This window comes from Hakea prostrata, chromosome 5, assembly GCF_041222555.1.
Source record: "Hakea prostrata isolate BN-2017 chromosome 5, UWA_Hpros_2, whole genome shotgun sequence".
Classification (NCBI taxonomy): Eukaryota; Viridiplantae; Streptophyta; class Magnoliopsida; order Proteales; family Proteaceae; genus Hakea; species Hakea prostrata.
The window spans coordinates 34,306,400-34,327,795 of NC_142604.1; the positions used below are offsets into that span (position 1 = coordinate 34,306,400).

Below are 21,396 nucleotides of genomic sequence, written 5' to 3' on the forward strand. Positions count from 1 at the left end.
ATTTTAGCGATTTCTTTGGTATTCTTTTGTTGGTCTATTGCACATGCTCGTGTGATGTGTTCGCAAATATATTTTTTATTTGTGTAATTTACAAATTTTAACTCTTTTTCTTCTTTGAGTTGAAATTAATCTAAATCTATATATGCGTAACTATGATGGTTGCAAATGGACTGAAAATGACGGTTTAGCACTATGGTCAAACATGTCACCCCTTAAATTTAGATAAATGATAACATGAATGTCTCAGCTTTAGGGATCTGAGAGATTACTCCAAAATCAATATCTTCAGAGAGTATCAAAGAGATTGTTAACCTTTCTTTTCTTAGATACAATTTTTTCCTTTTTTAAGGTGTGCTCGAAATTACGTATGTGTAATGTCCAAAAGAATCATATTTATAGAAGGTGGTGCTGAACGGCCGTGTAAATTGCTTGGATGAACGGTCCTAAAAATCCTACCATTAAGTATTCAAGTGCCAATGTCTTGTAATCCATTATAATATTGATCATCTCCAACATTAGAATTGACTTAAAAAAACCCTTTAAGGCCTTTTTTGGGTAAAAAAATTATGGGAGGAGATTTTAATTTTAAATTGTGGTGTAGGGTGAGGGGGGGGGTCTGGGGGGGGTGTATGGTAACCATTCTGTGCCAAAATTCCCACTTCAGCACAGAATCCATTTTTTATGCTTCTGTGCTAAAGTGGGCAAATTTGGCACAGAATCATTGCCATAATCTTGTATGGTAATCTACAGATGGGCACGTTTCTTTGGCCCATCATGGCACAGAATCTTGTATGGTATATACAACTTCTGTGCCAAAATAGGTACATTTTTTTAATAAAATATTTAAAAAGATAAATATAAAAGACATTAAAAATAACTAAACATGCATGTTCAATTCATACTTAGGTGCTTACATAAAATCAAGTGAGATTATAATTGATGTTTTCAAGTGATTAATGGGAGTCTCGATGTTGCTGCCAATTCATTGCAATTTTCTTCTTTTTCTCTTCCATTTGTCTTGCTTCTGATTGGGTGTTATCAGGGGGAATATCAGGATCCGATATTACTTCTTCAGATATCCAATGCGGGTTTTCGAATTCTTCAAACTTTTTGTCTGCAATTTGCTCATTGCGGATGAAGTTATGAATAGCACAACAAGCAATGACAATTCTGGCTTGAGTACGTAATGTGAACCCGTGATACATTTTAGCCAAAATTATAACTTGCTCTTTAAGTTGTGTTGTATTAAAACAAATTGCCACCCTCTTCTTGTTGGGAATTAAGACTATTTTGACTTATACATCTGTGTCATGTAAGAACGACTGAAATACATCAAATTGCATTTTGGTGTTCCTAAGCTTTTGCTTCCTTACATCATAAGATGTAAAATTATGAAATGGTTGCTTAGATTGGAAATCAGAACCAATATGAGTTATCGACATATATGCCCATTTTGTTTGAGTGAGTTTGAAACAAGAACGTAGGTGCCTAGCATCTCATATTAGCATTTTGGCACTAATTGTATGTTTGTGCAGATATTACACCCAAAGCTTCAATTTCAACATTGTAACAGAATATCAGCAAAATTAGATGTGTTCAACCTCTCAAAAGGGGAAAAAAGAAACCTGGACAACTATGAATAATTTAACAAAGAGGGAAAAAGAAGCAACCCGGTGGTCTTGTTTCTTTTTGTTCAAGAGCAAAACTGATGGCACACTATGAAGTGATGTTCAAGCTAATGCAATTGTGCTAGCATCAGTTGCTAACAATGTTAAATTAAGAGTTGAGAATTTTAATTTGCATCAGCTATAAAAAATATTTCCAATGTTACAATACGGTGGGCTCATTCTGCTGTAGAAACTGTTTGATTAAATACAAATTGTAAAGCAACAAAAGCACAAATTTACTGGCAAAACTGGTTATGGAAGCCGTGTGATACTTATATTTCAGTCACACCTACCTCTTCTCTAATCTCTATAACCATTGATACAATGACTTCCTGGTCACCTTCAGCCTTTGTAAAACTTCAGGTCTTCTGGCCAAGGGTTCCAAGTCAATAGGCAGCTTCTCATTCATGTCTAGGTTGCAAGGGCCTCCAAGATCATTTATAGTAAATGGATTTCTTGGTCGTTCCAGGATGACATCTAAGCCCAGTTCATCTTGCAGAAGCTTGACCACTGCACTCTGCACCTCAAAAACATAGTTTTCGAGACCTGTAGCTTTTCCCTTGTTTCCAAGAATGAGGATCATGTCATCTTTGATTGGATTTCCTACAACCAAACAAACTGTGATAAAGGGAAAAACAGAGTGTATAATAGTTTACAAAATCATCAACCTCAGAGGATAAATTGCATAGAAGCCATTAATCTCTTCAAAGGAATATGACAAAGGATTATAGTTTGTCTCGATACTAAGCCCATAATTCAGATTATCATGATAAAATCAGCCAACATGTGCCAAAGAGATGGGGTCTCTTTCCATTCGAAGTTTAGTACGTTCTGCTTTTCTGTTTTATAATGGCTCTATATTTAGAAATAGCTTGAACAAATCTGAAATGCTTGACAACAGGTGTACATTTCATGAAATGCCTTGCTACTCACACATCACATTCACTCAATCACCCACATTCAAAGCAGGGAAAGGGCTACTGACCAAGCTCTACAGCCGGAACCAACCTCTCCTACTCTTCCCCTTCTACTACATTGGCTGCAGCCACTATAGCAGAGGCAAGGGTTGCTGGCCAAGACTTCTCTAGGCCTGGAGCAGCCACTGTTACTACTTCAAATCCCTCTTTCTCTTCTTAAGTTGCCTGCTTCTTTCATTAATTTTCCCTCTCTTTTTTGGGAGAACAATTTCCCTCTTTTTACTCATACTTGATTTATCACAGGTTTCATCTTAGAAACAGCAAATCCCCAAGCAAAGTATAAATAAAACCCTGATGTAAAAATAACATGATATTGTAGGCAAAGAGAGACAGACAAAAAAAAAAAAAAAAAAAAACTGAGTCTGAAACTCTAAATTCACTAGAAGAAAAAAATACCCCTCATACCACACCCTCTCAATCCCAATACAAGAATCCCTAAACGTTATGCAAAGGGCTTTCTTTCCAATCGCTCGAACAAAACCAATTAAATGGAGATCTCATCCGCTATACAAACAGAGAAAGAAACTTTAGATCAATGAGCCGAACTATGATTACATGAAGACAACAAGAGCCAAAAAAAAATGTTAATGATCACAATCACACAATCATGCTTTTCCAGCCTTCAATATTCTTCAGAATCAATAGGGAAAATAAAAAAGATAGGAAATTCAAAAAGCAGTGGAGAATCTAAAGGATGACATTCTTCAGAATCAATAGGGAAACATTCTCATCCTCTATACAAAAGAGAATTTAGATCAATCAACCGAAGATTACATGAAGATAACAGGAGTGAATAAAAAGCAATGTTAACGATCATAATCATGCTTTAGACCGCATGTGGATGATACAAAAGCAAACCAGCAGCTTCTTATGTTTTTACAACTAATAAAATTATAAAAACCTAGATACAAGAGATTCAAGAAAAAAGGACGAATCACGATAACATACCTGAGAAAGTGAATAAGGAGTTGGAACTAAGAATCGATATCAAATTCAAAAAACAGTGATGAATTGACAAGCGACGTTCTTCAAGATCAATAGAGAAACGTTCTCAGTTTTGTCCTTCTCTCTCTTCGGTGAAGAACGAAGTGGCGCGAATTTGAGGAGATCCTTTGTTCCTTTGTTTAGTGGATACGAGAGACTCGCTGATGAAGATGAAGAAGTGGAAACCCTAAAATGATCGCGACGAACCTGGAATTGTTGCTTTGTTACACACGGCTTTAGTTTTTCCATGGTAACACAGACAACGGTTGCAGAGAGACCAAGAAAGAACTTTTCACAGTTGCTTAGGGCTTGAGAGAGACGGCGGCTACAAGAGAGACGAGAGAGTGTCGAGAGAGTCGAGAGAGATGAGAGACGCCAGAGAGACACACATCGTCGTCGACAGAGATGAGAGAGACCAGGGAGAGATGAGAAAGACGAGAGAGTGGAATTTACGTCGATTCCCTAATCACCGTCAACCAACTCTTGTGCCCGCCCGTTTTCAGTAGAATTGCTTCTGTGTCAGAGAAGCTCCAATTTAGAGCTTTTCTGGCACACCCAATTTGTGTGCCAAAAGCCTGGTTAGGCACACATTTGCTGAACCAGCACAAAAATTTTGAACCGGTTTACCATACAAGATTCTGGTCACTTCGGGGAAAAAGGGGGAAGGGGGGGGTAAAAAGTGTGTGGGAGGGGCCCTAAAAACCTCCCCTTAAATATTCAACCCCCAATCTCTTTTAAACCAATAAAAAATTTTTCACCTCTAAAAAAAAAAAATTTTAAAAAAAAATCTTTTTCCTTTTTTTTTTTTTATTAATTATTTTATTTTTTATTAATTTAAATTATATATATAAATAAAAAAAAATAAATCTACTCATTCATCCAAACCCTCAATTTTTTTAAATTTTTTATTTTTAATGTTAACAACTGTTCATGATTAAAACAGAAAACATTTGAACATATTAAGAGCAAGACAACTGACCCACTTAAATTAAGATTTCCATTATGGATTAATGAACCGATGAATGTTAAAAAACACCTTTGGATATGGTTCCTTCACGAACATCTTTTTCAGACCAAGACTTTGGAACACGCTGTGAAGGGGCATATTCTACTATGGTTTTAAACCTCAGTGAGTCTGAAAAACAAATATACCCAAATTTGTTTCAATAAATAAAATGTAGAATCAAATCCAGTTTGATAACAATGGAGTAAAGTCAATTACAACAGTGGAAAAGAATTCTCCATACCTCAATCAGTGCAGCCAACCCAAGAATTTCGCATATGTTGATCATGTAACTAATATCATGATCAGGCAACACAGCAGCAATCAAAAGAACTGCATCTGCCCCTTTTGTTCTAGCATAGAAAATCTGCCATGCATCAATGACGAACTTTTTGCATAGAAAGGGCACTATGTTTTTTGTCCAAGTCAGTGCAACCAATATTTGAAGTATAAATGTGACAGGTACAGATGAAGGCATCATATAAAACACTTAATGAGGCAAATCTTTACTCTATAATTGCATATCTTCTCCAGATTTTCAATATTCCCATGGAAACATATAACTCATATTCAGCTCACTGCACTCAACGCCCCACTCTAAGTGAAAAGGGGAGATCTAGCAGTAGCTATCTAAAATAGCCAATATTACCTGGAAGTATTTCAAATCTATCAAAACACTAAGACATGCTGCCCCACCTTTTTCATAAGTTTCAGCTATTTCAATCTGTTTCATGATCAAATGAAGACCATGCATTGAGATACCAATTCCAAAAAAAAATTCTCAGAAGATTCGATTCAGTTAAAATACAGGGCAGCAATCCTGCGAATTCAGATACCTTTGTTTGAGGGTTTTGGACAAAACTGGGGGAAGTACAATGGAAAGATTATTTCCATGGTTGAAAGCCTGATTAGAGACGATACCCCCAAGATATTATGAGTATTATTAATACCATTAGGAAAAATACCAGGAAGCACATACAGTTGTGAGGTGCCTAAATCCCCATAGACCACTCCAATACACTGGAATGCAAGCTTCAATGTGGTTCTCCAATGCACAGCCTGCAATTCACCCAAGCAATTTCATGATGTAGTGTGACTCCAACATCATCCTTTGTACTTTGTTGAAACAGTAATAAGAGAAAGGCCATGTACAATTAAAAATCCTGAAACAACCAAAGAGGTATCCAAATGAAACATGCCTGAGACGCTCCACGGTTAAGGTATCCTGAAGGGATCTTCCCATTCTCCATGTGAAAATAATTGGAGTGGACAAGCCTTCCCCATGAGAACTTCTTCCCTTTTAGTCCCTTGACTCTCTTGTGTGTGCTCTTGCTGCTCATTTTTTTCTTCAATTTCACATATCTCTGCATTGTTCTCCATCGGATTACTGTTACAAGAGATACAAGTCAGTTCATTATGCTTTTTTCTTCCCTTCCAAAAAGAGATGCAAAAAGATACATCTAATATGCTAGAACTCTGCCGTGGTAACCAAATTTCAGATGAACAGCCAATATGAATGTAACAATGATGAATCATTATATCTAGGAATGTCATTCCTGTTTTGATTGATTCTCTAATTCGAAGATGTGATTTGAATTGTGTACCAGATTAAGTAAATATATCAGTACAAATTGGACAAATAGGAAAAGGTTAATAAATAAATAACCAAAAACCCCAGAACTACCAATTCTACAAAAAAAAAAAAAAAAGCTATCATTTAGACGGAATAACATGAAATAACGAAATTAAATGCAGGTCATTCAGAACTAAAAACGAATCCTCTAAAATTCAAAGCAGCATTGACTACAACTATCAGCGCATGCGATTAAATATTTTTCTACTGGCATGAATTATTGAACAATCAAAATAGCTAAATGGCGAAGAGTTAATTTGGAACACTAACCTAATCGATAATAGGTTCATCAAAATCTTTCTCCTCCGAAATCCTCCAAAGCAGCTTCGTGAATCTTTGAACAATTACAGAGAAAAAAAAGACAGATCCGATGAAGAAAACGAACAGAGCTCTAATTGGGGAACCCAGTGAATGTGATGCAGCATTATAGCAGTATGCAAAGGAGTAATAGCGCAAACCAGGGAATCAAAGGCAGGTATCTGTTACATTCCTAATTTACATTAAATAATTTCATTAAGAAAATCCACTAAAAACACCAAAGAATTGGAACAATTGGAAAACAGAGAACCTCTATCAACAAAAGCCGGAGGCGCCCTTGCCCTCACATTGCAAGAAATAGTCGCTCGTGCTTTCGGTATATTGTTCCTCTTCTTACGTATTTTTTTTTTTTTTGGTAAGAAGACTAAACGTTACATCATCAAAGAGGAAGACTAAAACCATGATGTTAATAATTAAATTATTTAAAATAAATAAAATGTAACCATGTGTTTTGAGTTCATAATTTTATGACAGTAGTATGATGAAAGCTCTTTTATACCAAAAAAACAGGAAGAGTACTGGTTAAGATTCTTTATTCCATTTAAAAGCACGAGATTACTCCGATTAGCATAAGTTTTGCGTGTTTCGAATTTAAATATTCTCTCGTTTAATTAGAAAAAGAGAGAGGAAAAAGTACTTAATATTTCAACATTTGAAGTTGATGATTTGTGGAAGTAAACAGGAAACGTAACGAGAGAAAGAGTTTGCAGAAGCCAGAAAGCATGATAATCAGAAATTGGGCAAACAGATAGAATCGAACAGAGTAATGGGTAACAAAATCGCACGCACAACACAGGTTTCGGCATCAGAGTACTACCTTCATGATCTTCCATCGTCGTATAACGTTGTTCTTAAGGAGGTTCTAGGTCGAGGAAGGTTCCTTAAATCAATTCAGTGCAAGCATGATGAGGGGCTTGTCCTCGTTAAGGTCTACTTCAAGCGTGGAGACTTCATTGATCTCAAAGAATATGAACGCCACTTGTTTCAAATCAAAGAGACCTTTCGTTCTATTCAGAACTCTCATGTGTGGCCGTTCCAGGTTGGCACTCTACTAATTCTAATCAAATTCCTTCATATATATGTTAATCAATTAATTATTTTGAATTTCTCAGAAATTTCGTCTTATTGGGTTATGAATTTCAATTTCCTCCTATTTAATTTTGGTGGGTATCTGAGTATTTGCAGTATTGGCTTGAAACGGATAAAGCGGCTTATTTATTAAGGCAGTATTTCTTCAATAATATTCAAGATCGATTAAGTACTCGGCCCTTCCTTAGTTTGATTGAGAAGAAGTGGTTGGCATTTCAGGTTTGTAAATTACCCGGGGACATCCTTTTTAGTTTGTTATTTTAACTATTTTGTGTTCTCTCGAGTTGTGTCTATGGCCTTGGTGGAGTGTGTTGACTAATATTGTGGTTGTGCAGTTACTATATGCTGTCAAGCAAAGCCATGAAAATGGTGTTTGTCATGGTGAGTTCACTCGACTGAGGCCAATTAGATTTTTGTTCCTGAAGTTACTCTTTGGCTGACTTTTTTTTAGTTTTGTGCAGGTGATATTAAGTGTGAGAATGTCCTGGTCACTTCTTGGAATTGGCTTTACCTAGCTGACTTCGCTTCGTTCAAGCCCACTTACATACCTGATGATGACCCCTCTGATTTCTCTTTCTTCTTTGATACTGGAGGGAGAAGGCGATGTTATCTTGCTCCAGAGGTTGGCAGTTCCTAACCACTTGTGGCATCTCTCATAAAATGTATGACTTGTACAGCGTTTAGTTTTTTTAGAAACTCAATAATTGAATTTTTATGAACGTCCAATGAGAATTCATTTATCTTTAATGCAAGTGTATGTTTTGTTCTTTGATTTCGAATTGCTAGGCTACTACATTGCCTTGATCGTGATCTCCTTCTCTATTTTTTCTCTCTTTAAGTAAAAAAACTGTCTTCAGTTTCTATCTAGCACAACAACATCAGCAAGCCTGGTTCTTGCCTTCCAATCAGCTTTGTTTGAGGCCACGCTAGATACAAGGCCTAAGCTATGCATATCCTTTCTCACCACTTCCTTTAAGTTTATCTTAGGTCTGCCCTTAGTTCTTCTAACTCTTCAATCTATATTAAATCACTTCTCAATACAGGGGCATTTAAAGACTTCCAGTGAACTTGGCACGAAGCTACTTGGTATTTTTGTAATATGGAGCTTGATCTTTGACAAGAGAAAATATGAAGAATATAATCAGATAAGAGTACTGGAATAAGGAAATTGATTCAAGGGCAATTTTCACAATTTGGGGAAGGGAAGGGAAAAGAATGCTGCCCAGTTGCAATTCCTCCATGCCCAGACACAAGGGGCTGTGAAATGACCACCCGATCCCCGCCCCTAGTTGGATATCTGTATGCATCCTCCCATTGCTCTCCATGCTGATGCAGTGGCACTGGCACCTAGCAGGGCAGTGGTCCTCCTCCCTTTGGGAAATTAGAGTTGATTAGTTGATCCATTCACATTTCTCTTATACTGGATATTCAGCCCAGGGAGGCCAAACGATACAGGATGGGCAAAAGAAATGCAGCTCTTAAGTTTTTTGGAGGTCACTCCTTTTTATTTCTTGTTATGGAAATATTTTATTTTCTGGGTGGGGACACCTACTAGACACTCTCTACAGTGTTGGGCTATGGAACCTTTTGTATCACTAACATATGATGCAATTAACCTGACTTATCCTTCATTATATATCTTGGAAATGAATACCTGTCATTTTTTTTTTATAATGGCTAGTTGAGCCATGGATTATCGTTGTGCTTATTTGCATAGCGAATATACACACTTACGTTGGAGGATAATGCTCTATGATTTCTATCTAGTTTTCAAGGCTGAAGCTTTTGCTTTGCATATCGTCTAATGATTTCACCTGTTTCAGAGATTTTACGAGCATGCAGGTGAGACACAAGTTACACCAGATGCACCTTTAAGGCCATCCATGGACATCTTCTCTGTAGGGTGAGCAGTCTTTATCATAGCATCCCTTCCTCCTGTGGAAGTATAGCAATAGATATCATATACTATGAATGCAAGTTGTACCAGCTTTATCTTTATACCAATCTATGCGTTTTAGACAATTCGGAAGTAAATACATCAATAGAGAGTATACATACCCTGATGTATGGAGCAACCTATCATCATGTATATGAAATTATGCATGACTTGTACTTGGAGGTAATCTGCTTCTCGATCTATATTTTTAAATATTTTAAAATTTTCCATTCTGTCTCTACCATAAAATAAGTTGGCTTGAAAATGGTTGGACATGACTTTCTTATACAAATTTATCGAGCAAATTACACGTATGACCCCTGATGTTGCTATCAGTTACTGCTACCACCTCTTGACACTTTTGATTACAAAGCTCCCCCTACCATTTAAGGTTTGGGGTTAAGTGATGATGTCATCAGTAAGAACATTTCAAAATGCCAATTTCACCCCTCCCTTCACCCAAAACACACAAATTTTGAGATCTCTTACCCTCCAATTGTCATCTTCCCAAAAGGAAAGCGACATGCTAGGGCCAAAAGAAAATTTTTCAGAGACAGTCTCAACAGTTTTACCTTGTATCCAAAAGAATTCCCTGAAAAACCTAGTAAGAATGTCTTCTGAAAATTGATTTCTTGCTTCTCATCACTACCGAATTCTTTTTTGTTCTTCACTTTATTCGCTTTCAGGGGTAATGTCTTTGGTTTTTTCAATCTTGGTTTATTGGCATGGCTTCTAGGCCATCTTCTAATCCTCACAACTGAAACCTTTAGACAAGAAGCTTGATGGCTCAGGCTCAGTGGTCCTATGGGTTCTGATTTTCCATCCTACATGCTTCTTGAGAATGAGAATTTTATGGGCAAAGATGAAAGCGGTGAAGATGCAGATAATAGGTTTGTAATGGTGCAACCCAAACGGTTATGCTGAGGAAGCCAACCCCTTCTCTCTGAGAGTCATACAAGCAGATGAAATGCCTAGGAAGAGGAGTAGAAGCAATGTGCAGCGTATGGCACCACCCTTATTCAATTGGAAGAGGAACTAGGGAAGGAAAATCAGCAGGTGGTCCTTTGGGTATACGTGAATCCCAAGATGGCCTTTTGTTCATTGTTTTGTTTTTCAAACCTCAGATTCTATCACTTGCATTGCAGTGTGAGCTTCTAAAATGGTTCCTTTGTTTTCTTCAAAACACAAACCCATAGACTTTTCACTTCCTGTGTATCAAGGGGGTTAGGGAAGAAACAAATTTGAAATGAGCTAGAGCTTCATGAGTGTGGAGCAACAGTTGACTGCCTTTGTGTGATTTGGGGTTGATTTGGGTTTTCAAGTATAAGAGGGCTAGTAAGAAAGAGTATTAGGTCCTTGCAACTTAAACTAAGAAGAGGCGTAAGAAAGGGTATTCTGGTCTTTCATTATAAGCTAATTTGTTCAGGGTGACATTTGTAATTTTAAAATAAGGTGTAGTAGCAGTAGTTGCTAGCAACTTGGCCTATATGTGTAATTTGCTCAAATTATATAATGCTGTGATTACCATACTGGATGTCAAGCTTTGGGTTAGCAGATGACTACTAATAGAGTTGGATGGTCTACAATAACATAATAGTTGTCTAAGTACAATTGATGATGAATCAGAACTTGTTGTACTTGACTGTGTTTCATTGGGATAAGACCAGTTGAGTTTGAGTCTCTATATTGGAATTAAAACTAGTGGTCAATGATACATATGAACTCCTTACTTGCAGTTGGACCACAGAGCCTAACTTGTCATTTGTGTTGAGTGTTTTAAAATTCTTCATTTATAGTCCCCTCAGATAAGGATAAACAGGAACCTTGCAGGATGAATTATCATTATGCTAAGGCGTCCTTTACGATTTGTGCAAAATGCCAAAGTTTAAAGGTGTCTCTTGTCACCCCCTTCTTGAGACTGTCGTGAAGTGAGACCTGCACCTGGTTACACCTCTTTGTTTGTAAAATATAGAACGTATGTTTGCATTTACACAATGCTCAAGGTTTAGTAAAAATTTCTGTTTGGTCAAGCATCTCCTTGATGAAATGGCAAAGTATTTCCACATGCTTAATTGGATTGTGGGCAATACCATGGAAGATTTGCTATCACAGTACAACACCGTAACAGGACTGGAGCTGATCAGAAAAGCAATACACAAGGGCATCATAACCACTTTTCCAAGGGAAACACCAGCCATGGTAGGCTTTGTAACAGTACCCATAAGATATCCAATGAGGTCACAGGCAGCAATCAGAAGAGCAAAAAAGAAGAGTGAGACTACTAAATAGTTTCTCCCATCCAGTCTGACATAGCTAGTTAGGAATATGGAAAACTCAATGTGGTGTATTGCCACTCTTCCCTCCAATAGGTGCAGAGTTGGTACTACATCCACCTGACATGGTTTCAGGGTGAAGATCTAGGAGTCCAAAAATTTGATAGAAAAAAGCAAATGAGGGATCTGAAGGGACACCAAAACCTAGGTAAAGTGAATCAAGGTTCAACTCAATCAAAGCCTCAAATCCCTGAAATAGTAGAAAGGAAGAAAAGAGAACCTATTAGACTAAACAGCGAAGAGAGAGGTTGCATTGGCTAGGTTCTAGGGTTAGACCAAGAGTTCTGAGAGTGGTTCCTGCTCTGAAACCATGAAGAAAGAGAGAATTGGGGTAAAAATTATGTGTGTTTTGGAATTACAGATTTACAGATATTCGGAAAGAGCTTGAAAACTCACATTACAACAAGATATATCTGTTGACTGTTAGAATTTAGAATCCTAACTGATCATGAAATTGCATCTAAGATCTAGTTGCTAGTTGCTTAACGAATAATGTAATAGAGGAATTGCCCTAAAAATTAGTCACATGAAATCATACAAATGTTTGGAAAGAAACATCAGATTTATTTTTGGGCATGTTGTTAGAACAGTGGGGGGACAAAGTAATGAATTCTCGATAACAGTTGGGCTACATCAAGGGTCAACTTTAAGCCCATATCTATTTGCACTGGTAATGGATGAATTAACCAAAGACATTGAAGATGAGGTCCCCTGGTGTATGCTTTTTGAGGATGATATTGTGTTGATTGATGAGACCCATGTGGGGATTAATACCAAATTAGAATCATGGAGAGTAGCTTTGGAATCAAAAGGCTTTAAATTTAGTAGATCGAAGACAAAATATCTAGTTTGTAACTTTAGTCATGATAGGGCAGATGATGAGGTTGTGATACTTGACGATAAAGGGATTCCTCAGAGTGATTGTTTTAGGTACTTAGGTTCAATCATAAGTAAAAGAGGTGATTTAGAGGATGAGGTTTCCCAAAGAATTAAAATAGGGTGGATGAAGTGGAGAGGTGCGTCCGGGGTTTTATGTGATCGGCGTATTCTATTAAAGCTTAAAGGAAAATTTTATAAGACCGTTGTTCGACCAACTATGATGTACGGTGCAGAGTGTTGGGCTGTTAAAAAGAATCATATAGATAAACTCAGTGTAGCAGAAATGAGGATGCTAAGATGGATGAGTGGCAAAACTAGGATGGATAAGATAAGAAATGATCATATTAGAGTTGGTCTGGGAGTTGCTCCCATAAGTGATAAGCTTCGAAAAAGTCGTTTGACGTGGCACGGCCACGTTCAACGGAGACCTATAAATGCCCCTGTACGGAGAAGTGATATAATCCATATTGAAGGAACTAGAAGAGCTAGGGGTAGACCTAAGATAACCTTAGGAGAAGTGGTGAAAAAGGATATGTATAGCTTAGGCCTTGTATCTAGCATGGCCTTGAACATAACTGATCGGAGGGCAAGAATCCATGTAGCAGACCCCATTTAGTTGGGACAAGGCTTATTGTTGTTGTTGTGGTTTTTCTACTAAGTGGCATTTTTGAACATATGTTCAGCAATAATGTGTGAACATGTACAAGAACTCACTTATGTTTAGCGTTCTTTATTGTGGATGAGGTTCTAATTATAATAACCTTCCAGTTATATAAACACCAAATTGTGACTGAACACAATGGTCAGAAGGGACATACACACTTGCCTTAATAACTGATGGTCAATCTTAGTTCTTTTTGCACCTTTGAATATGGAAGAATGTGAAATTATATATACATGAATACGTTGCTTGCTAGTTGCTTCCGAATTCAGAGCCTTTTCTTTGTTGTTGAAAATGCATCAAGGTCCAGTTGCTTCAAGGTTTAATATTTGTACTCATTGTCCTCAAAATTTGTCACTTGAAATGTAGTACATTTTTTTTTGGGGAAACAAACTGATGGATTTTTAGAAATTAGTCAGAGCTATGACTTGCAAAGATCCAAAATGTTTTGTATTGCTAGCCTACTGGAATCTATCAACTGATCAGTAGAGAGCTTCCAACAGATTTTTGATAACAAAGAGAAATGTTTGAAGGATTTGTCCCCATATAACAACAATGTGTTGAGCCTTAAAAATTTCCTTCTGCCAATATTTATATAAATCTTGGAACAGATGGAGTATTTTTGGGTAATTCAACTGCCAAAATGCCATGGGATCTCAGAGATGACCTAGAGAGATCTTACGTGCCAACCATCTCTCTGAGTTGATTGTGTCAAGCCAGATTCCTTCATGCTATTATCATAACTGTGGAACTGCTGCATCTGTCATTGCAGACAACTTGATTTAACATTGTCCCTAGTAATGAATTATTTGAAACACATAATTCTTTTGGATCTCTGCTCTTTAATATTCTTACCTTTCCAGGTGTGTGATTGCGGAGCTTTTTCTTGAAGGACAACCATTGTTTGAATTATCCCAGCTACTAGCTTATAGGAGAGGGCAATATGATCCTAACCAGCTTCTTGAAAAGGTAGTTTTCTTTTTCTGTGCTTCTTTTTTGGTATAATTTTCAAAATCTCACTGGAATTTCAGCGTTATTTCATTATTGTGTTGTTTTTATTCAATAGTAGTCGTGCTGGTGATCATATTTTCTTGGTTTTTTTCTTCATGTATATATTTTTTTATTTTTTATTTTTGTAGATCCAGGATTCTGGAATTCGCAAGATGATTCTTCATATGATCCAGTTGGACCCAGAGTCACGGCTTTCTGCTGATAGCTACTTGCAGGATTATGCTTTTGTTGTGTTTCCAAACTACTTCTCACCATTTCTCCATAATTTCTTTTCCTGCTTGATTCCCCTTGATTCTGATACTAGGGTAAGGAATTTCTGCTAAATTGATTTCTCTAAAGAACAAATGCACAGCAGCTACATAATGCTTCTTTGCCACAACCTTTTATTTTCCCCTCCTTAGATTGCAGTGACACAGAGTGCCTTTCATGAGATCCTTAGGCAAATGATGAAGACCAAGGAAACTGAGGAGATCAGTTCCCTATCATGCAAGTCTTCCAGTACCCCAACTGATGGGAATCTCCAGAAGATAGGCAATGCAAAACAGTACTTGAATTCATCAAAGGAGTTACCAAAGAAGAGTGTGCCAGATAACAGCTTGTTGAGTGATCACCTTCAGCTTCTTGGTGATGTCAATGCACTCCTTCGGGATGTAGAACAGAGTAAGCGCTATGAGCTGGAATCTGAAAATTGCCATAGCATTTCTTTGGGAGACTCTGATGCAAGAAATTCTGCAACTCCTCAAAACCCAAAGAACAGCCAGAAAGAATCTCCAACAGAGCTTTTGCATACTTCCTACAATGGGTTGAAGGTCAGGGATCACCCCCATTTCAGAAAGATTGCAAAGAGTGACTTGAATAGATTGATATCTGAATATGATAAGCAATTGGATACTTTTGGGATGCCTTTCTTTACAGTAACCCAACACAATATGAGCTGTGAAGGTATGGTGTTGATTGCATCACTGCTATGTTCCTGTATACGTAGTGTCAGGTTGCCACAGTTGAGAAGGGGAGCTGTACTACTACTGAAGTCGTCTTCCTTATATATTTATGATGAGGACCGTTTGCAGCGTGTGGTTCCATATGTCATTGCAATGCTTTCTGATGCAGCTGCAATTGTTCGTTGTGCTGCCCTGGAAACTTTGTGTTGCATTCTGCCATTAGTCCAAGAATTCCCTCCTAGTGATGCAAAGATTTTTCCTGAATATATTCTTCCAATGCTGTCTATGGTTCCTGATGATTCAGAGGAAAGTGTGCGGATTTGTTATGCCAGCAATATCTCCAAGGTTGCACTAACTGCATTCCGTTTTCTAATTCGATCCTTAAGCTTGAGTGAGGTAGGGGTTCTTGATAAACTCAGTACAACCCCAAAATCATCAGTTCCATCATCTGGACATATGCAGATTGAGAGAACTAACGCACAACTTTCTCAGTTGAGGTTCTCAATTGCTGATGTGGTTCAGGAACTGGTTATGGGCCCAAAGCAAACTCCAAATATCAGGAGAGCACTCCTATATGACATTGGTAATCTTTGTTGCTTCTTTGGCCAGCGGCAGAGTAACGATTTTATGTTACCAATCCTCCCCGCTTTTCTAAATGATCGAGATGAACAGCTGAGGGCAGTTTTCTATGGCCAAATTGTGTTTGTCTGCTTCTTTGTAGGTCAAAGAAGTGTTGAGGAGTATCTTTTACCATATATTGAGCAAGCCTTAAGTGATCCAGTGCAGGCTGTTATTGTTAATGCATTGGAATGCTTAGCCATGCTGTGCAATAATGGTTTCTTGAGGAAGAGGATATTGCTTGAAATGATTGAACGTGCATTGCCATTACTATGCTATCCTAGTCAGTGGGTAAGGAGATCAGTTGTCACTTTCATTGCAGCTAGCAGTGAGTGTTTGGGAGCAGTGGACTCCTATGTTTACCTGGCTCCTATTATACGCCCTTTCCTCCAAAGACAGCCTGCATCTCTAGCTTCTGAAAAGCCTCTTCTTTCATGCCTTAAGCCTCCTGTTTCAAGACAGGTATTCTACCAAGTCTTAGAAAATGCCAGGAGTTCAGACATGCTAGAGAGACAGAGGAAAATATGGTACAACTCATCTGCACAGTCAAAGCAATGGGAAACAATAGAGGACAAGAGGGTATTCGGGGAGTTAAATCCCATTAAGAGCTGGTCAGGCAAGCCACCTGATTTTCAGGGTCATAAACCTGCTAGCAGTGACATGCAGCAAGCTGGGGTATCTGATGGTGATGACAGTGATGCTAAATTGAGGGCAATGGGAAGCATCATGCCTAGCGCTTCAAGCACTGTGGGTATTCATGATCCCTTGTCCTCAGAGAAGATGCAGTTTTCTGGCTTCATTTCTCCGCACATTGGTGGTGGAAGTGGTTCAGTTGGTGATGGATCATCTGAAGGAATACCTTTGTACTCCTATAACATGGACAAAGGAGCAAATGGAGCTGCACCTGCTGGATCTGATCCTGCATTACAGTGGAACAACCTTGGAATTGGTTCTTCATCAATGACTTGGGTAGACCCACTAAATAAATCCTTTGGCTTAGCTAATTCATCTGTGGCACCTAAGCTTGTTTCAGGCTCCCTAAGCATTACTAATGGTTCTAGACAGTTTTACAAAGTGTTACGGGAAGCAGAAGGGAGAGAAAATGATCAAACTGTCTACATCACCAACAAGTTTCAAGACATGGGATTGTCTGGTTTAAAAGGAAGCTCTGTTAGTGTGGAAGAGGCCCCTTCACCATCTGATGCAACAGGATTGACATCTTTTGCCCGAGCATCATCACTTTCAGACAATGGTTGGAGGCCTCGTGGGGTTCTGGTGGCCCATCTCCAGGAACATCGTTCTGCTGTCAATGACATAGCTGTTTCATCTGATCACAGCTTTTTTTTAAGTGCATCTGATGATTCTACTGTGAAAGTATGGGATACAAGGAAGCTGGAAAAGGACACCTCTTTCAGGTCAAGACTGACTTACCCTTTAGGGGGAAGTCGAGCACTGTGTGCTACAATGTTACGTGGGTCTGCACAAATTGTCGTAGGAGCATGTGATGGAATGATACATATGTTCTCCATTGATCACATTTCCAGAGGGTTAGGAAGCGTTGTTGAGAAGTATTCAGGTATTACTGACATTAAAAAAAGGGAGGCTGGGGAAGGAGCTGTTCTCAGCCTGTTGAACTATACAATGGATGGCTATCCCAGTCAGACAATTATGTACAGCACCCAGGGTTGTGGGATCAATCTTTGGGATACAAGAATAAATTCAATGTCATGGACATTGAAAGCAATTCCTCAGGAGGGCTATGTATCTTCTCTGGTAACAGGCCCATGCGGAAACTGGTTTGTATCTGGGTCTTCAAGGGGTGTGCTTACTCTTTGGGATTTGAGGTTCCTTCTTCCTGTTAACACGTGGCAATATTCTCTGGCATGCCCTGTAGAGAAAATGTGTCTGCTTGTACCACCTCCAAATGCTCCCAGGTCTGCTACTATGGAAAGACCACTGATATATGTAGCAGCAGGTAGTAATGAAGTTGCCCTCTGGAATGCAGAGAATGGTAGCTGCCATCAGGTACTTGAGAGTAAGTTTAGCTTTTCTGGCTATTTTGAGGTTCTAAAGAAAAATTAAAACATTTTCTAAGATATGCTACCTTATACTTTTATTTTCTGGTGTAGGTACTACGAGTGTCAAACAATGATTCTGATGCTGAAAGCTCTGGCCTGCCTTGGGCATTGGCTAGGCCTCCCAGCAAGTCTGGTTCTAAACAAGATATGAAATGTGATGCCAATCCTAAGTACCGAGTCAATGAGTTGAATGAACCTCCAGGTCGTCTTCCTGGTGTTCGTTCAATGCTTCCCTTACCTGGAGGAGATCTATTAACAGGGGGAACTGACCTGAAGATCCGTCGGTGGGATCACTGCAGGTGTCTGTTGGTTCCTTTCCGTCCCCAGAATTTCTTGTTGAATATCTGTACATATGTTCTAACTCTTCATAACTGTGTTGCAGTCCTGATCGCAGTTATTGTGTTTGTGGGCCATCACTGAAGGGCATTGGAAATGACGAGATTTATGAAACCAGATCTAGTTATGGGGTGCAAATCGTGCAGGTTTGTGAAAAGAATTGGTCAGATTCATTGAAGAGAATGTGTGGTTGTTTTTGTTTATTCTTGGTGAAGCTGAAATGGTACCAGCAACATCTGTTTCCAACCCCTTCATGTTGGTACCTGCTTGTTTTAAAATAAACTTAATGACAATCAACCAGCAACCCGAGTCTAACTTGCAAAGCTGTCCAATTGGTTGATGCTATTGAGAGACCTAATCAGGATGGTCCCGTATATGATGTTGGGTAACAACTGAACTGTTACATCACTGGGCTTCATCATATTTGCATGTAATTTGATCTAATTTTTGGTAGACTCCTGCTCCATTTTTTTTTTTTAATGAATCATGTCGATCACTTCCTCTTAAAAAGCCAGAATAATAAGTTGGGTGAGTTAATATCCCCCTTCTATAATAAATAGCTGTTGGGTGAGTTGATATCCCCCTTCTATAATAAATAGCTGTCTAATCCTGATCCAGCTTGGTCCATTTTACTGAATAGTAAATGTTCTATGGTTACCTACATTAAAAGGTTGGCTTAAGACAGTTAACAGTAGGAAGAAAGAAAAAAAATCTGCTGAAACTGCAGTCTTATATGGATAAGCTTCTTTTTTAGATGGAATTATTACCTTGAGTTTTTGAAACACTAGGGACTTGGTAGGTTTCTGAAACAATGGGGTGTAATTGCAGTGAATCTCCACATTTCAATATTAGGCTTTGATGTAGCCTCAATTGGATTGAGGAAGGGCCATGTAGATGATCTTAAACTAGAACCAGCTTGAAATTGGACTGTTTAGGGTTTCAAAACAGGTAGTTGGAGAATTAGGTTTCTAGGTTTCACACTGGTGTGAAACTTCATTCAAGTGGGGTTTGGGCTGAGGGGGTGGTTCAATCCAAAATTGGGACAGTTGTGATGATTGAATTTCAAACCTGGAAATTGGGGGCAGTTGAGAAGAACTAGAACTTGTCGGTCAATGGGATTTCGGTGGGAGTTAGGGGCTAGGTTTTGGATTGTAGTCTATGAGCTGTGATTAAGATGCTGTCCTCCATAAATGGATTCTTATGGTTAGAATGAGAATGTTGGTAAGAGTTGCAGGTTTGAGGTTTTCAATGAAATTACAGTTCCAATGGATAGATGAGGCAGCAAAGATTGATCGAATGTAGCATATTATTGGGGGATCATACAGTTGAATGAGTGAAGGGAATTATGGTTGGAAGTCCTGGAATTTAGATTTATCAGGTTAGGGTTCAGTGAAACTCGAACTCAGCAAAACAGGGAAATTTCCTGGGTTTGGAGATGATATGTAAGGGGCTTTTTAGATCAATAATTCAGCATGTCATGGGGGTCATTGGTTGGGAATTTGAATTTTTTATAATGTGAGAATAAGGCTGAGAGCTTGGGGAATCAATTAGGGTTTATGGGGAAGCAGGAAAATTAAAGAAGAAAGAGAAGGTTAAGGAAGGGGAATTGATCCTTCAAAAGGACTTCCTACTATTTCTGTTCTTCAGTAACAGTGAGCCTTTAGGGATGATGATAGAAGACTAATTCCACCATCAGTCAAGACTTAAGAGACTGGACTCCCACCTCCAACTCCAAGTCAGTGATCCAGACTTGTAAATCAAGAAGCATGCAACCTGGACTTACACACCATGCTTCAGCCTGGATTTCAAACACTAGACAAGTCATGCAGGAGTGAGACACTGCCGCAGATAGCTTGAGCAAAACCAATATAGCTTAGTTTAATTTTACTCATTTACTAAAGAGACGAGGCCTTGGGCAATTACAAGTCCTCAGGAAACTAGCAATTGAAAGTTCAAAAGTAAACATAAAACTATGTCTTTTCTATGTGTGTAGAGTTGTGGACCCTAAATATAATTCTAATTGAGCCACATGACTTTTAAGTGATCTAATGACCTCAAAAAATTAAAAAAGAAAAAAAGAAAAAAGGAAAAAGGAAAAAACCTATGAATAATGGCTTAACCAGTTCGACTTTAAAGCAGAAATTATACTAATTAAATAGAACAAAATTTAGTACTGATCTTAAGGGGCCATCTGGGATGTCTATTGCCAAGTAAGATAAGGGCCAGTTTGGTCCTGAATGTGCATCAGGCTTTCTCCATCTTCATCTTTTCACTGGCAGTCTTGTGATTCCATTGCAACTATGACTGCTTATCTTGTTTCTTGAGTAATGTCATCTGGTCTTGTCTTTGAGATCTTCAAGTTGCTTAAATTCATCATGTTTGGTACTAACCATTTTCTGATTTGAAGACAATGACTTTTGCAATGCTTAATGATTGGTTGCTCACTTGGTACAGGAGACTAGCAGAAGACCTCAAGCAGCCAAATTAACAACAAAAGCCCTCCTGGCTGTTGCTGCCAGGGATTCTGCAGGTTGTCACCGTGACTCAGTACTTTCTTTGGCTTCTGCCCAGTTGAACCAAAGGCTGTTGATATCTGGTAGTAGGGATGGTGCTATCAAGGTCTGGAAGTGAAAAGGTCCGAGCACGAACAAATATGTCAGATCACTCAACATTGTAGATAAAATTGTTAGTACAAATGTATATCATGGTCCTAAGAAATAGAGAGTTCTTACTTCCCACTTCTTCTCACACTACTTGACGTTGGTTTCATATTTGTGGTTGTAAAATTTCTGAGTTATTCCTTCCCAGGTTGTATAGAATGTTCTGGTGAAATGGTGGAAACCAAGAATTTGAAAACGATGATGTGGGGAATATCTTTTAAACTAAAAAAAAAAAGTTACTGGAAAGCAATTTAACAATAGCAGGAAGAAAG

The 21,396-nt window shown here is 38.3% G+C and overlaps 1 protein-coding gene and 1 long non-coding RNA gene across 5 annotated transcripts; one reads left to right on the top strand and one right to left on the bottom strand.

Moving 5' to 3' along the window:
- Positions 1-1,729: 1,729 nt before the first annotated feature.
- Positions 1,730-6,880, bottom strand: LOC149015858 (uncharacterized). Of its 2 annotated transcripts, XR_016173667.1 has the most exons (5): positions 6,535-6,880; positions 5,831-6,018; positions 4,876-5,690; positions 4,665-4,763; positions 1,730-2,270 (listed from the first exon to the last, which is right to left on the bottom strand). It is a non-coding gene; the product is annotated as an uncharacterized LOC149015858 (long non-coding RNA). The 2 variants fall into 2 exon arrangements; XR_016173666.1 differs by lacking the exon at positions 1,730-2,270 and having other exon boundaries at positions 4,590-4,763.
- A 286-nt stretch (positions 6,881-7,166) lies between these two features.
- On the top strand, positions 7,167-21,358 carry LOC149015859 (serine/threonine-protein kinase VPS15-like). 3 transcript variants are annotated; one of them, XM_089156084.1, is made up of 11 exons: positions 7,167-7,621; positions 7,768-7,890; positions 8,007-8,052; positions 8,133-8,293; positions 9,495-9,574; positions 14,344-14,449; positions 14,620-14,796; positions 14,893-18,075; positions 18,180-18,427; positions 18,511-18,610; positions 20,919-21,358. In XM_089156084.1, the coding sequence occupies exons 1-11, from the start codon at positions 7,349-7,351 to the stop codon at positions 21,093-21,095; spliced, it is 4,674 nt and encodes a 1,557-aa protein (XP_089012210.1). In that variant the 5' UTR covers positions 7,167-7,348; the 3' UTR covers positions 21,096-21,358. The 3 variants fall into 3 exon arrangements, with proteins under 3 accessions (XP_089012210.1, XP_089012212.1, XP_089012213.1); XM_089156086.1 differs by lacking the exons at positions 7,167-7,621; positions 7,768-7,890 and having other exon boundaries at positions 8,123-8,293; XM_089156087.1 differs by lacking the exons at positions 7,167-7,621; positions 7,768-7,890; positions 8,007-8,052 and having other exon boundaries at positions 8,205-8,333.
- The last annotated feature ends 38 nt before the right edge of the window (positions 21,359-21,396 follow it).